General features: G+C 48.1%; 2 protein-coding genes across 2 annotated transcripts; both read left to right on the top strand.

Annotated features, from left to right (window-relative positions):
- Positions 1-8,699: 8,699 nt before the first annotated feature.
- On the top strand, positions 8,700-9,408 carry LOC123166527 (uncharacterized). The gene has a single exon (XM_044584334.1). The coding sequence runs from the start codon at positions 8,851-8,853 to the stop codon at positions 9,163-9,165; it is 315 nt and encodes a 104-aa protein (XP_044440269.1). The 5' UTR covers positions 8,700-8,850; the 3' UTR covers positions 9,166-9,408.
- A 4,330-nt stretch (positions 9,409-13,738) lies between these two features.
- LOC123166526 (indole-3-glycerol phosphate synthase, chloroplastic) lies at positions 13,739-16,754 on the top strand. The gene is made up of 9 exons (XM_044584333.1): positions 13,739-14,085; positions 14,198-14,419; positions 14,935-15,111; positions 15,200-15,274; positions 15,358-15,402; positions 15,501-15,665; positions 15,789-15,867; positions 16,028-16,107; positions 16,632-16,754. Exons 1-9 carry the CDS (start codon positions 13,945-13,947, stop codon positions 16,725-16,727), a joined length of 1,080 nt encoding a protein of 359 aa, XP_044440268.1. The 5' UTR covers positions 13,739-13,944; the 3' UTR covers positions 16,728-16,754.

Raw genomic sequence — 16,754 nt, 5'->3', positions numbered from 1 at the left:
CAGATCCGAAGGCAAGATCTTTGTTGCCAAGAACGGGTCCTTTCTGGAGAAAGAGTTTCTCTCGAAAGAAGTAAGTGGGAGGAAAGTGGAACTTGATGAAGTACTACCTCTTGAACCGGAAAGTAGCGCAGCTCAAGAAGATGTTCCTGTGGTGCCTGCACTGACTAGAGAGGAAGCCAATGATGATGATCAAGGTACTTCGGATCAAGTTACTACTAAACTTCGTAGGTCCACGAGGACACGTTCCACACCAGAGTGGTATGGCAACCCTGTCCTGGAAATCATGTTGTTAGACAACGGTGAACCTTCGAACTATGAAGAAGTAATGGCGGGCCCAGATTCCAACAAATGGCTTGAAGCCATGCAATCCGAGATAGGATCCATGTATGAAAACAAAGTGTGGACTTGACAGACTTGCCCGATGATCGGCGAGCCATAGAAAACAAATGGATCTTTAAGAAGAAGACGGACGCGGATGGTAATGTTACCATCTATAAAGCTCGACTTGTCGCTAAGGGTTATCGACAAGTTCAAGGGGTTGACTACGATGAGACTTTCTCACCCGTAGCGAAGCTGAAGTCCGTCTGAATCATGTTAGCAATTGCCGCATACTATGATTATGAGATATGGCAAATGGACGTCAAAACGGCATTCCTTAACGGCTTTCTTAAGGAAGAATTGTATATGATGCAGCAGGAAGGTTTTGTCGATCCTAAGAATACTAACAAGGTATGCAAGCTCCAGCGCTCCATCTATGGGCTGGTGCAAGCATCTCGGAGTTGGAACATTCGATTTGATGAGATGATCAAAGTGTTTGGGTTTACACAGACTTATGGAGAAGCCTGTGTTTACAAGAAAGTGAGTGGGAGCTCTGTAGCATTTCTCATATTATATGTGGATGACATACTGTTGATGGGAAATGATATAGAATTCTTGGGAAGCATAAAGGCCTACTTGAACAAGTGTTTTTCAATGAAGGACCTTGGAGAAGCTGCTTATATATTAGGCATCAAGATCTATAGAGATAGATCAAGACGCCTCATTGGTCTTTCACAAAGTACGTACCTTGACAAGATATTGAAGAAGTTCAATATGGATCAGTCCAAGAAGGGGTTCTTGCCTGTATTGCAAGGTGTGCAATTGAGCACGGCTCAATGCCCGACCACGGCAGAAGATAGAGAAAAGATGAGTGTCGTCCCCTATGCCTCGGCCATAGGGTCTATTATGTATGCCATGCTGTGTACCAGACCTGATGTAAACCTTGCCGTAAGTTTGGTAGGAAGGTACCAAAGTAATCCCGGCATGGAACACTAGACAGCGGTCAAGAATATCCTGAAGTACCTGAAGAGGACTAAGGATATGTTTCTCGTTTATGGAGGTGACGAAGAGCTCGTCGTAAAGGGTTACGTCGATGCTAGTTTCGACACAGATCTGGATGACTCTAAGTCACAAACCGGTTACGTGTATATTTTGAATGGTGGGGCAGTAAGCTGGTGCAGTTGCAAGCAAAGCGTTGTGGCGGGATCTACATGTGAAGCGGAATACATGGCGGCCTCAGAGGCAGCACAAGAAGCAATCTGGGTGAAGGAGTTCATTACCGACCTAGGAGTTATTCCCAATGCGTCGGGCCCGATGACTCTCTTCTGTGACAACACTGGAGCTATTGCCCTTGCCAAGGAGCCTAGGTTTCACAGGAAGACCAAGCATATCAAGCGTCGCTTCAACTCCATTCGTGAAAATGTTCAAAATGGAGACATGGATATTTGTAAAGTACATACGGACCTGAATGTAGCAGATCCGTTGACTAAACCTCTCCCTAGAGCAAAACATGATCAACACCAGAACTCTATGGGTGTTCGATTCATCACAATGTAACTAGATTATTGACTCTAGTGCAAGTGGGAGACTGTTGGAAATATGCCCTAGAGGCAATAATAAAATGGTTATTATTATATTTCTTTGTTCATGATAATTGTCTATTGTTCATGCTATAATTGTGTTATCCGGAAATCGTAATACATGTGTGAATACATAGACCACAACATGTCCCTAGTGAGCCTCTAGTTGACTAGCTCGTTGATCAACAGATAGTCATGGTTTCCTGACTATGGACATTGGATGTCATTGATAACGGGATCACATCATTAGGAGAATGATGTGATGGACAAGACCCAATCCTAAGCATAGCACAAGATCGTGTAGTTCGTTTGCTAGAGCTTTTCCAAATGTCAAGTATCATTTCCTTAGACCATGAGATTGTGCAACTCCCGGATACCATAGGAGTGCTTTGGGTGTGCCAAACGTCACAACATAACTGAGTGGCTATAAAGGTGCACTACGGGTATCTCCGAAAGTGTCTGTTGGGTTGGCACGAATCGAGACTGGGATTTGTCACTCCGTATGACGGAGAGGTATCTCTGGGCCCACTCGGTAATGCATGATAATAATGAGCTCAATGTGACCAAGTGTTTGGTCACGGGATCATGCATTACGGTACGAGTAAAGTAACTTGCCGGTAACGAGATTGAACAAGGTATTGGGATACCGACGATCGAATCTCGGGCAAGTAACGTACCGATTGACAAAGGGAATTGTATACGAGATTGATTGAATCCTCGACATCGTGGTTCATCCGATGAGATCATCGTGGAACATGTGGGAGCCAACATGGGTATCTAGATCCCGCTGTTGGTTATTGACCGGAGAGTCATCTAGGTCATGTCTGCATGTCTCCCGAACCCGTAGGGTCTACACACTTAAGGTTCGGTGACGCTAGAGTTGTAGAGATATTAGTATGCGGTTAACCGAAAGTTGTTCGGAGTCCCGGATGAGATCCCGGACATCACGAGCAGTTCCGGAATGGTCCGGAGGTAAAGATTTATATATGGAAAGTCCTATTTTGGCCACCGGAAAATGTTCGGGATTTTTCGGTATTGTACGGGGAAGGTTCTAGAAGGTTCCGAAGTGGGGCCCACCTGCATGGGGGACCCACATGAACGTGGGTAGTGGGGGCAAGGCCCCACACCTCTGGTCAAGGCGCACCAAGATCCCACCTTAGAAGGAATAAGATCATATCCCGAAGGGATAAGATCAAGATCCCTAAAAAAGGGGGATAACAATCGGTGGGGAAGGGAAATGATGGGATTTCTTTCCCCCACCTTTGTCAACGCCCCAATGGACTTGGAGGGCAAGAAAACAGCCCCCTCCACCCCTATATATAGTGGGGAGGCGCATGGGAGCAGCACCCCAAGCCCTGGCGCCTCCCTCCCTCCCGTGACACCTCTTCCTCCCCGCTTGCGCTTGGCGAAGCCCTGCCGGGATCCCGCTACTTCCACCACCACGCCGTCGTGCTGCTGGATCTCCATCAACTTCTCCTCCCCCCTTGCTGGATCAAGAAGGAGGAGACGTCCCCGCTCCATACGTGTGTTGAACGCGGAGGTGCCGTCCGTTCGGCGCTAGGATCATCGGTGATTTGGATCACGACGAGTACGACTCCATCAACCCCGTTCTCTTGAACGCTTCCGCGCGCGATCTACAAGGGTATGTAGATGCACTCCCCTGGCTCTCGTTGCTAGATGACTCCATAGATTGATCTTGGTGATACGTAGAAAATTTTAAATTTCTGCTACGATCTCCAACAGTGCTATACCGTGGCTCTGTGTCCAGAAAGGAGATCTTTGAAGCCTTGGTGTGTCCTCCAAGTCAAGATAAGAGAATCGGCATGTTTATTCCTTCCTTCTAACCTACCATGTGTAACCCTAGTACCCCTTGTGTCTATATAAACCAGAGGGTTTATCCCGTAGAGGCTAGAAGAACAACTATCATCCTACTTACCAAGGGTTTAGTTCATCTGATCTCATGGTAGATCGACTCTGTAACCATCCTATACACTTCAATACAATCAAGCAGGACGTAGGATTTTACCTCTTCGAGAGGGCCCGAACCTGGGTAAACATCGTCTCCTTCATCCTTTGTTCCCCATTGATCCAAGATCCACAGCTTGGGACCCCCTACCCAAGATCCACCGGTTTTGACACGGACAGCCACTGAGCAATAAGTCCACTATTCGGTCGCATGACTTGGACACAACATTTTAACGCTCTTGCAGGCGACTAGATAGGTCATGATAAAATCTGTAGCCCAGGCTGAACTTGGACACAACATTTGAACGCTCTCGCAGGCGACCAGATAGGTCATGATAAAATCTGTAGCCCAGGCTGTCCCAAGCTATGTAATGGGAGTGTTCAAATCACCCTTCTCAGTTTGTGACGATTATAAACTTCTATTGGCGATAAAAAAAGCCGAGTTTAATATATTCTCCGAGCCTCCGACCTTTCAAGAGCATGGAGTGATTGATTAAGAGCATCTACAGTCGGGCACCCTAAACCCTCCTCAAATGCCTGGGTGGGCCGCCTGGTCACTGGCCGCTCACGAAATTACGACCCAATCGGGCGCCTAAAATGGGCCTCAAACGTGCGTACTGATCGGCACCCCTCATATCCGACCCAAATATGGGGGCACCCGGGAGTGTCCGCCACGTCGGATTGACGTCGGGGTCCCACGCGGAATCGCCCAGAAACTTGGCGGTCCGAAGCTCGTCTCCTCCGTCGGACCAATGTCGTCGTGTGGTGCCGCACCAGCGGGATGTGTAGTGCCTAGCCCGGCTATTTAAGCCGACTGCCGACACCGAAACCCTACCTCCATATTTTCCTCTATCCGTCCGCCGCTGGCGCCACTTTCCTCTCCCCGTCTGCCACCACTAGTAGCCATGGCCCCACGCCGCCAGATAAGAGGTCACCCATTTCTAATGTGGGAGCGCCGGCTGCAGCTCCTTGCGCAGATCCGGGCAAGGCGCGAAGCCCGGATCGCCGCGGGGCTACTTTCGGATGCAGTGGATTCGGAGGAGGTAGTGTTCGCCTACATGCATGAGGTCTAGCAGGAGGAGTAGGAGCCGGAGCTCTCCTATGCGCCCGTCCACCCGGTGCCCGGCACCGACGTCATGGTCATCTTCGACGACGAAGATTAGCTAGGGTAGTATGTAGGATTATTTTTTTTGTTGCATGCTTTGTATGGATATAGAGGTTAAAATATGATAGACTCGGATGCAGAGTAGCTAAGTTGAAACGTGACCGGTTACTTTCCACGAACACGTCCGGTCGCGTCCGCAGACGTTTAAGAGCAACTCCAATGGGGCGACCCATTTCGTCCGCCGCCGTCCGTTTGGGTCAGCGCGGACAGAAAAGGCGGCCCAACGCGCCGACCCAAACGGACGCGTGTCCGCTTGGCGTCCGCATGGCGACCCATTCCAGGTCCAATTTTGAGCCGGATTTGCATCAGCGCGGACACGAGACGGACGCGCACGCGCGCGCCTACTCCTCTCCCCGGGGCCGCTGGTCGATGGCAGCCACCACCATTTCCCCCCATTTTTTCCAAAAACACTCCCGCCCGCGCGCGCTCCCGCCCCACACCCCGCCATGGAGGACGCCATCGACCTCGACGCCGCCTGCGGCCTCGCCTCCCTCGCCTCGTCCAGCGCCGCCACCCCCTCCGGGAAAGGCAAGCCTCGTGCACCGCGCAAGACCGCCACCGCGACCAAGCCAAAGAAGGCGCTGACGCCCGAACAGCGGGCAAGGGAGTCGGCCAAGAGGAAGGTCCAGAGGCACGCCGCGGACGCGAGGGATGAGGCCGCCGCGGAGGCCGCCATCGTCGTCGCCGCGCAGCAGGAGGTCACCAACGCCCGCGTCGCGGCGGCAACGAGGGAGGCGCTCTACATGCTAGGGTTAAACCCTAGCCAGCACGGCCTCGTCCAAGCCGCCGTTGCCACGGCCAGCACCGGCTCGTCGGTGTTTCCTCGGATGGTGCTGCCCAACTCACCCCGGGCGTTGGCTTGCAACCTGATCCCCGGCTTCCACGTCTACCCGCAGGCCTCCCGCCTCTCCGGGGAGTGCTCGCCCGACGTGAGCGTGGTCGCGCCTTCCACGCCCACGCCTGCGCCCATCGACCTCAATGCCACCCCGGTGGTCGGTGGCTCGTCATCCGGTGGCGCGAGGAAACGCGCGCTGCAGACGCCGGCCGGCGTGCTCCCGGACGGCCGCAACCTATTCGAGGAAATGCCGTCCGCCGTTGATGAGGACTACATGAAGAACCTCATCTTCGAGGGCGGTGCGCCGGCCGCTGGCTACGATCCCGACGAGACACAAAGCCAGGACGGTCGCGGGGCGTTCACGCCACGCTGGCTATGATCCCGATCAGGCAACCTTCATGCGTGATCAGGTCGGCATCGACCTGGACGGCTTCCCACTCGACCACGAGTTCCCGTACGACTACGGGCTAGAGGAAGAGGACAAGTGCGACATCGAAGTGTGGAGCCCTTGTTCGAGGACGAGCTCGCCAACCAAGCCGCCAGTCCTAAGCCGAAGCGCAAGAGCAAGCGCACGAAGGCGTACACGGTGGCCGAGGACAAGCTTCTTTGCGAGTGTTGGCAAGACATTGGACAAGACCCCAAGACGGGCGCCGAGCAAAAGCATTCAACCTTTTGGATTCGTGTCCACTGAGAGTTTCATGAGCGCAAGAAGTTTTCGCCTTACCAATTTGTGAGCGCGCGCGGGTGGGTCTCCATTTCCAAGCGGTGGAGGATGATCCAACAAGAGTGCAACAAGTTTTGCACCACTCTTGAGAGCGTCAAGGCCCGCCCCGTAAGCGGCATCGGCATGCAAGACATGGTATGCTAGCAAGCCGCCCTCTTTTGTGTCATCAAGTTCATCGTTTGCGTGTTCATTTGCATATCACTTGCCCATATGCTTGCATGGAAACATTTTGTAGGCATTTCAAGCTTTGGAGGCATTCAAGGTTCAACACAATGGCAAGTGCTTCAACCTTTCCCATTGCTATCGGGTCATCAAGGACGAGGAGAAGTTCAAGGCGCAATATGCCGCACTCAAGTCGCGTGGGGGAGGGGGGAAGAAAGTCGTGGAGGATGTTGGGGAGGGCGAGCCGGCACGGCCGCGGGGGAAGACCAACTCCAAGGAGGAGGACAAGCGAGATGCGGCCACCAATGCCTTGATCGCAAGCGTGGACGGCATGATGAATAAGAAGGACTTAAGGGAGGAGGAGCGCCGGCGTTTCAAGGCGGAGCAAATGGATGCTTTCATGGAGATCCAAAGGAGGAGGCTTGAGCTGGACGCCGAGAAGCAAGCCAAGATGTTCGAGCTAGAGGCGGAGAAGCACGCCAAGACCAAGGCGAAAAAAGTGGCTCTCGCGAGCATGATGACCGGGGTGGAGATCATGAAGGTGGGTCTCAACACCGTGTCGCCAAGGAAGAGGCCGTGGTTTGAGAAGATGCAGGCCGTCATGCTCAAGTTCGACGACGCGTGATCTATGGCGGCGAGCGCCGTCTTTTTTGTATGCCGGCATGACCACGGGAGCCGCGATGGCGTGGTCGAACTCAAGTCCCACCCCTTTTTGTGTGCTGGCATGTGTGCCGGCCGGCTGGCGAGTGCGCCAGCATGAACTGTGGTGATATTTTCTGAAGCCGGCAAGGTATGCCGGCGCTGGCATGGTGCCGGCATGAGACATGGCCGCTGGCATGATCGGCCGCGGGCCTTTTTTAATTAAAAGTTGAATACGGACATGAAATGGAGTCGGCGCGTTGGGCGCACTGCCGACCCAAATGCAAAACTGGACGGACGCCGGGCGGGCGACCGACCCAAACGGACAAAAGGCGGACAAATGCGCCGTTCGTTTGGGTCGGCTCGTTGGAGTTGCTTTAAGGGGGCGGATTTGTCAAGGTCCGGCTCTAAATGGGCACAACACCATCACCGGACTGATCAGATCAGTTGAGTCCCCTCTGATCGAAATGAGTGGATGGCACCACCAAGCAAGCTCAAACATTCACGTGCTCAAGCCTGAAGCTAGCCCTATCCTACTCTAGTACTCTACTACTACTACTGTATGAGATGTGCATTGTGCGTGTGGAACACGAAAGGATGTCTCGTGCGTGTTGTGTTGGTCGCTTCTGCAGACTGCAGGCCAAACCAACGGTGCACGGGGACGGGGGCATGATATTTCTGCTTCGGCGAGGTGCACGGTTTGACCGAGCGCTCACTCGAGCAGCGCCGCTGTCGCCGTCACGGGAATCAAAAGGCAGACGTGGATCCTCGCCTTGATCCTGTCCGTTCGTGAGCACGAAACCTTTGACCCCGCCGGGAGGTTTGGCATCCTATTCGGTCGGCGTTCGCATCCATCGATTCGGCCGTGTCAATGATTTTTATCATGCTCTTTTTCTGTATGATGCGAACGTAGTACTTAAATGGAGGAGGCATAGGGTACGTCCGCGTGAGCATCAGATGTTGATCTCCAATTCCAAAAGAGAAAAAAAGTGCCAACTGTTTGACACTTGAAAAGGCAACAATCAAAGCCTGTAACTGTAAGTGCACTGAAGCAGCTAAGCTACCACTGTTACCGTTACTATCACGGTCAGCTGGTCAGCTGTCTCTCACAGCTTGCACAAACGACCGACCGTTGCCATCGCCCTCCTCCCTCCCGTCCCAACGGCTCCGGAGCCCCGAGACCTGCGAAATCCCCAGAACACCCTCACGTCTAACCGCACGCGTGCGCTACGGCGATAGCTTTGCTTGCTTCCCCGTGTGCGCGTCTCTTGCCCTTCACGCCGTCGCCGGCCCATGTCACTCCTTATCCGTCTTTTTCCGCCCCTCCTATTTAGTCTCGCCCACCTCCGCCTTCTTCTCCAGCAGCAGATCGAGCACACTGTCACACACCCCAGAACTCTGACAACCCACATCCATCTCTAGCTGCTACCAGCTGAAGCACACTAGCACCAAGGAAGACGCCATGGACGCGGTGGAGTCCACGTCGCCGCCGTCGCTGCGCCACAAGCTGCGGACCACCGTGTGCGGCTGCTTCGGCTCGCCGGGCAGCGGCGACGAAAGGCCGCAAAGCGGCGGCAGGACCAGGTGGAGGCGGCGGGTGGCGGCCGCGGGGGAGTTCAGGTACGACCCGCTCAGCTACGCGCTCAACTTCGACGACGGCGGCAGCGGCAGCGACGACGGGGCGGAAGCAGAGAACGCGGCCTTAAGGTACCCGAACTTCAGCTCGCGCCTGCCTCTCTCGCCGGCGCCGGCGTCCCGAGCCGTCGCCATCGCCTGAAGTCCTTTGCTGCTTCTGTAGCTTTTGTCTCTCTGATATTTCTTCTTGTCCGAGTGAGACTGAATCAGCTCTGTAAAAGCAGTTTATACGGCCGTGCAAATACGGCCGTGCAAATTGTCCGAGTGAGACTGAATCAGCTCTGAATCAGCTCTAATACCAGTGCACCAGTAGCATCATGTATGCATATAGGAAGCAATCAAACAATTTTCTCAATGCAAGATGAATTCATTTTCTTTTGGATGATGAAACGAGGTTTACCCTTGGTTGGTGGAATCATGTGCCGTCGCCATCCACCGTGTGGACTGAACAGGCCGTCAATCATGCGCGCTATCGCCTCCGCTGTTCCGTAGAAACCTCCCTCCCACGGGATTGCATACTGTCCACATGCGTGACATGACATGTTGGGATTCGGATTAGAGAGGCCCCGCGCCCGTGTGGATTCCGTGTGCTCTGCGGCGGATTTTCGAGGATAAGCCAAAGCGCAAAGGATCGAGACGAGTTTGGATTTGGCACTTTGGCACCCGACGACAAAGGGAAAATTGAACCACACGGAAAGTTTCTTCTTTATAAAGCGACACGGAAACTTGCTGAGTATTGTAGCAATCCCATTATTTTCGGAAATGTTATCCACAAGGATAGGTAAAATTGTCATGTAAGCAAACTATAAGCCCACCGTTGTACTTGCTCTACTAGCAGTTTTTGTTGCTTCGAAGAAGAGAAGTGCAACTCCAATAGATTGATATGATGCACGTTTGTTGGTAGAAATCTGAATTGTATTGCTATTTGAATGTTGAAGTGTGGCTGTACAACGGCCTTGCGTCTGTCGGTTTTACATCTCCATTTTGCATCATCTATTGGAGTTGCACTTTTACATCATCAATATACATCATCTGTTAGAGTTGCCTCTTTTTTGAAGATGTAAAATGCATTTTTTGGTGATGTAAAATTTACATCTCCAAATTTGCATCATCTATCTATCGAAGATGCTCTTAACTATCCCCCATCTCACAGAGAGAGAAAGGCTAGCTGGACAGGTTGCCCGTCTGCCGCCACCGAGGATCTCCTCTACTCCGCTGCCGCTGACTCGCCTCATGACGCCGCCTGTGAGCACCACCTCGCACCGCACTTCCTCTCCCTCTCCCTCCTCTCTCTGCTCATCCTCCCTCTCCCTCATTCTGCGAGTACTACGCCGAGTGCCATGACCACGCAGTCGAGCTCATGGGTTTTAAAATGTTCATGAATTTGGAAATCGTCCCGGGTTTTAAAATGTTCATGATTTTCAAAAGATGTCATGAATTCAAAAAATGTTCCCATCTTTTAAAAATATTATAAATTAAAAAAATGTTCAAAAATTTAAAAAATCCTGATTTTTAGTAAATCTTCATGAATTTTAAATAATTTATTGATTTCAGAAAATGTTTCAAATTTCAAAAAATAGAAAATCTTGAATTTAAAAATGGCTTAAGAATTTGAAAAAAGTTTCCAAATTTCAAAAAACAATTAATAATTTCAAAAGTGTTCCCACATATCATTTTTTAAAATTTATTAAATATTCATGATTCTAAAAATTAAAAAGAAAATAAGAAAATAAGAAGATAATAAAACAACAAAATGAAAGAAAAAGGCAGAAAATATATGAAAAGTCGGTATGCGGCACCCTCCCCGAGATTGATTGGGAGGGAATCAGGGAATGTGCGAGCTCATATAGCAGGGCGCTCTCTTCATGGGTGCACGTTTGCCCGTTACGCGTGGAATAGGATTCGGCTCTGCCATGCTAGGCTAAACCTCGCTTACTACGAGACCTATGGTATCCTGGCCTACAGAGTTGGGATTTGTGGGCTGGCCCGTTTTAGCTGTTGTTGTAGTTGGCCGTCTACTTTTCTGTGTTTTTTCAGTATAAAATACATGTTTATTATAATCTGCTCGGTTTTATTGTACATATATTTTATTATATGTCATGAACATTTTTTCAGAATTACATGACCATTTTTTCTCATTGTATTGTCATTTTTCTGTTTTCATTTTTCAAACTGCATGTTGAGGTTTTTCAATACATCTTAAAAAAAAATCGAATACACACTGATCATTTTTATAATACACATTGAACATTTTCTAATATATATTGAACATTTTTAAATGTGTGTTGACTGTTTTTAAACAATTGTTATATGGACGTTAACATTTTCTAAAAACACGCTAAACAAATGCAGATGCACGTTGAAAAAATTTAAGTACATGTTGAATATTTATTAAATGCACAACAGTTTTTTTAAATACACGATGAACAATTTTTAAACACATGTTAAAAAATTCAAATAGAGATCGAACATTTTTGTAAAGACACCGTGAACTGTTTTTAAAAAACACAATGAAATTTTTTGAAGTACATGATGGACATTTTTAATTCACCACAACTATTTCTAGTACATAATAAATATTGTAGTATTACACGCTGAATGTTTTTAATTTACATAATGAACACTTTCTTAATACGGGACGTGACAAAGAAGAAAATGAAAAACAATAAAAGGAAAAAATTGCACATTGCGTGTCTATGCTGCTCACAGGGACAAGTTTGAATCTCATAGCCATGCCCAGCCTGTCCCATAGCAGGAATAATGTAGGCGAACGGGGTGTGCAACTCGCGACGAGCGATATATAGACATACTATCTATTCCGGGCACATAAATAGGAAACAAGTGAATGGACTCTAGATGATGCTTGTCTAGTTCAGACTCTGTTGTCTCTTGTGTCATGGTCTCATGGGCATCCCACCATCCAAGTCCCATTAAACCTAGCCTAGCATATAAGTCCTTTTTTACATTCCCTAAAAAAGAAAAAAAGAAATCTTTTTTACAACTTTCTGCTACTAGCAATCGTGTATATGCAATGCACACTGATATCAGGTACGATATTAATTACAAGTTGGTATTTGGTACGATATGAATTGCATGTTGATATAAGGTAAAATATTAATTCCGTGATGATAATTGGCAGTATATTAATTGCGTGACAAATTTCACGAGATGACATTTAGTTAAAACATGTTTATAACATGTGGTTGTGATGGGTAATTAGAGCGTTAAAAAGGCATATTTCGAATATAGAGGACGTTCCCAACAATCCACGAGAATATCATACCCAACTATGAACCGTACGAGCACATCCTCTGTCACCCCCACCGCGCTTACGGCTCTATACCCCAACCCAACTTGCTCTGGCCCCGGGTCCTCCCGCATCTCTTCCTCGGTAAGCGGACCGTGGACGTTTTGTTCTAAACATTGGAACGGTTTAGACCATCCGATCAGCATGGCTCGATGGACGAGATGGTTTTGATTCTACACCCTTCCTGCTTTAAGGGTAGTAGATAAATTGGTCTTCTGATGCACCAATGAAGCATCAAGCACTTTCCACAAAGTTGGTCAGGCAATACGCAAGTCCTAACACACACGCACAAATATTTTTTATGTTGTGCTTGCTCAACTGACAAGTCCGAATCAACTTTGACACAAATGGTCTTGGTTTTTTAGATCCTTCCTCTCAAATATTGCGGATTATTTTCTCCTAATTTTGGGATGATGAATGCACCATTTACAATCAAAAGTAGCAACTCCTCTCAAATATTGATTTCATGGAGGAATTTATCATTTTATGACTTTTTTTGTTGATCATCACTGAAAATGGGAAATGTCCCCTCGCAAAAAAAAAAAAAAAAAGACAATGGGAAATGTCACATGCTGAAGTAAAGACAGTGGTATGGTGTGGATAAAGGCTACCACGATAGTGATAGGATCATGTAAATTACTCCCTCTGTAAAGAAGTGGTATAGTGATCTAACCGCTCTTATATTTCTTTAGAGAGGGAGTATACCTTTTTTTTGTAGGGCCTACTTGGAAACTCGTTTTGTGTTTTACAGGTGTAATAGTTTACAGATTCGTTAGTACCGTACAAGTATAAAACCGGTGGATGAGAATGCACGCGTCGCTTGGTTTGTAAAAACTTTCGGGTGTAACGCACTAACGCCATCAAAACAAGCGCGATTTCAGGATCCGGCCAGATAGTTTTACATCTCTGACTAATACAGAGGTTTTGGTCTCGAAAACGCCGAACCAATCGGGCCTAGGGATATGAAAATTACACCTTGATGTGAAAAAAACGGGGTGCTGGAGCAACCGGGAGAACACAAAAGCCCAAAAAAGATGACAATGGTTGCATGGGAGCGAATCGTGGAGAGAGCATGGGAATAGATGGAACAAAACGGTGGTTTAAATCGAATCTTTTTTTGCCGAAAAGGAGAACGAAAAGAAACAAGGTCGCGACACGAGCTCGTGAAGAGGACGGCGGGCTCGCGTCCCGCGTGGGCTCGACCAGGCACGTGGAAATAGTGCTGTACTATTACTACCTCCGTTTCTAAATATAAGTCTTTTTAAATATTTCACTGCATACTACATATAAAGTAAAATAAGTAAATCTACGCTCTAAAATATATCTATATACATCTGTATATTGTTCACAGTGGAATCTCTAAAAAAACTTAAATTTAGAAACGGAGGGAGTACTTCAGTTGCAGGTGAGGTACTATAGCGGTTTGAGCCCGTCGCCGTCGGAGACGCCCGCCCCGGACCGTTGCTGCCCCCCGCCCCGCCGCCACCCACCGCCGCGCTATAAAGCCGGAGTCCGTCCCCTGCGACGAAGCAACCCAGCATCGGCGAGGCGACCAACCCCCACCAACTCCCGCCAGCCCCCACCTACCCCCGCCGCCTCTGCTGTTCGCGCGCGATGCAGGCCCTCCTCGCCCCGCCTGTGCTCAGGGCCTCCCCCTCCCGCTCCCCCGCCGCCCGCTCCCCTCCGCCGTCGCGGGGGCTCGTCGCGCTCGCCGCCGCCGCCGCCCGCGCCCGCCCCCTCCGCTGCGGCCCCAGGGTACCGCGGCCTGCTCTGCTCTCCTGCTTCTCTGTTCTTTTTTTTTTAATCTGTCGGCTCGATCTGCTGTCTCTCGTAGTAGTACTAACAGGATTCGATCTTCTCTTCTCAGGACACCGTGGAGGCGCTGGAGCGGGACGAGATGCTCAACGCGGTGGAGCTGGGGCAGTGGGAGAGCGGCAAGTCCGTCAACGACATCGCGGCCTGCCAGGGGATCCGCATCCGCCGCCACTGCCGCCCCGCCGCCTCCATGGCGGAGGTCGAGGTCGAGATGGGCGCCCCCCGCAACATCCTCGAGAAGATCATCTGGGACAAGGAGATCGAAGTGGCCCAGGTAGTATGATACCGTGCGTACATTTGTGTCACCAGTTAAGGTTCCGTTGTGTTTAGGAAAGTTCTTATTGCTTGCCTGTCATAGTACTTATATTTCGATTTGGTCTTGCTTAACTACAATGATGATCATTTCATAATTTAAAATATGTATATCCACTGTCAGATTTCAGAGCAACACTTGGTCGAAATCCATAGACATGTATTTTGTCTCGAACACAACATGAATTTCGCTTATTTTGTGATGAACCCATAACTGAAACCACTGACAGTGTTCCGCTTATAACATGCACATGTATGTGCAATCTGGATTTTATACATCCTGTGGGTTACTGATTGGAGGCTCCTTTCGATCATCCACTTTAATACTAGGAAAACCAATTAAGTTACATGATAGTGCTATTACTTATAATGGCAACAGGGTGTTCTGCAATCTGTGTAACATATGCCTGTGTATGTTTCTACTAATGTTAGGGGGTATGGTGTCATATATATGATGGATGCTATTGATCTTTACAGGGGCTTGCCAGGAATCCTCTGGAGGAGGTGATTGAGTCTGCAGGGAAGGCTCCTCCTACAAGAGACTTCTATGGTGCGTTGGCAGCAGCCCACAAGCGTAATGGGGTGCCAGCGTTGATCGCGGAGGTCAAGAAGGCATCACCAAGTAAGGGTGTACTCAGGGAGAACTTTGATCCTGTGAGTTCTGGTTTCATTCATAGTTGCCATCAGCTCTAGTGATTTCAAAGATTATTAGTGAAATAACTAATGCTAAAAAATGTTGTAGGTTCAAATTGCTCAAGCTTATGAAAAGCATGGAGCTGCGTGCTTGAGCATCTTGACTGATGAGAAGTACTTCCAGGTTCGTTGTTTAGAATTGTATCTGTTTCTGAGGATGGTAGATGTTGTATTTACTGGGCAAGCTAAATGTATTTAATTCTACAGGGAAGTTTTGAGAATCTTCAGAAGGTGCGCAAAGCAGGAGTGAAGGTAATGACAAATAGATATATATGTTCGTTAAATGTGAAGAGGATTTTTCTGGGTCAGCATTTGTTCTCAACATACAGTTACATTTGTTGTAAATGCAGTGCCCCCTTCTGTGCAAAGAGTTCGTCGTTGATAAATGGCAGATCTATTATGCCCGTGCGATGGGTGCTGATGCAGTTCTGTTAATTGCCGCCGTGCTAACTGATCTCGACATAAAATACTTTCTTCGGATATGCAAGGAGTTGGGATTGACAGCTCTTATTGAGGTTTGACATATCTTCCAGTTTCTCAAATAAGAGTAATTATTATGAAATTGTACTTGAAGGTACACCTTGCATGTGATTTGATCTTTATAGTTTCATAAAACTAAGCTTTTGTTTTTATTTCAGGTTCATGATGAAAGAGAGATGGAGCGTGTCCTCGCGATAAATGGTGTTCAGCTTATTGGCATCAACAACCGTAGTCTTGGTATAAGCTTCTTCTGGTGCTCACTTTGTCTAGTAGTTGAGTAAAACATATGCTAGAAACTTTGACACATCACATTTGCATTTCTCCGAGCCAAGAATTTTCCCTTATCTGCTGAATGGATCGTTTTTCTTATTATATAAAAAAAATATTTATGATGCAGAGACATTTATAGTGGATACTTCGAACACGAAGACATTGCTGGAGAAACATGGCGATGCCATCAGGGAGAAAGGAATATTGGTACTGTCCCATGCTAATGCGTGGCTTCTTTTCTAGTCTATATGCATGCATGTGTTTTGACTGAAGAAAAACATTAGTTAGTGCCTTAATATTTGTGCTCTAATTGGAAGGCATGGCTGAATTGTTACAGACATACAGTAATTAACTGGCATACGGCATGAAAGTTCTTAAAAGACGTACTTTTCAGTCTGTTGAACCCATAAACTTGAAGTCACTTGGATTAATATCTTAACATATTTGAAAAACAAAATTTAGAGTAAAAGTAAACCAGGAACAAACTATTTTACACACATGGAACTCTACACAATTTTTTTTACATGTTGAAGTTTGGTATTATCTGAAGTTCTATCATTGTTGCGAGATGCTGAATGTTGCATGCACGTCAAAGTCAGACATATATCCACTTCATTTTTTGACTTTGATCGCAAATTCCATGAACTGGCAAGGGCCATTTAATTTCATTGTCTCAAATGCTTGTCCTTAGCTTTTTTGCTGATCTTTTTTCCCTACTTTTATGTTTTCAGGTTGTTGGCGAATCAGGGCTGTTCAACCCAGATGATGTTGCTTATGTACAGAATGCTGGAGTTTCTGCTGTAAGTTATCCGTTTGCTTTTGGATAGATGAAAATTTTCCTGCGTGATAAAAAA

This window comes from Triticum aestivum, chromosome 7D (assembly GCF_018294505.1).
Source record: "Triticum aestivum cultivar Chinese Spring chromosome 7D, IWGSC CS RefSeq v2.1, whole genome shotgun sequence".
Taxonomy (NCBI): Eukaryota; Viridiplantae; Streptophyta; class Magnoliopsida; order Poales; family Poaceae; genus Triticum; species Triticum aestivum.
Note: the sequence above shows the minus strand (reverse complement) of the source record. Positions and strands in the feature narration are given on the sequence as shown.

What these genes read in the sequence shown, in the direction of transcription:
- LOC123166526 (XM_044584333.1), top strand. Translation starts at nt 13,945, where the DNA reads ATGCAGGCCCTCCTCGCCCCGCCTGTGCTCAGGGCCTCCCCCTCCCGC. An exon ending in AGGAGATCGAAGTGGCCCAG is followed by an intron (nt 14,420 to 14,934) that starts GTAGTATGATAC and finishes TGATCTTTACAG; the next exon opens with GGGCTTGCCAGGAATCCTCT. An exon ending in CTGATGAGAAGTACTTCCAG is followed by an intron (nt 15,275 to 15,357) that starts GTTCGTTGTTTA and finishes TTAATTCTACAG; the next exon opens with GGAAGTTTTGAGAATCTTCA.
- LOC123166527 (XM_044584334.1), top strand. Translation starts at nt 8,851, where the DNA reads ATGGACGCGGTGGAGTCCACGTCGCCGCCGTCGCTGCGCCACAAGCTG.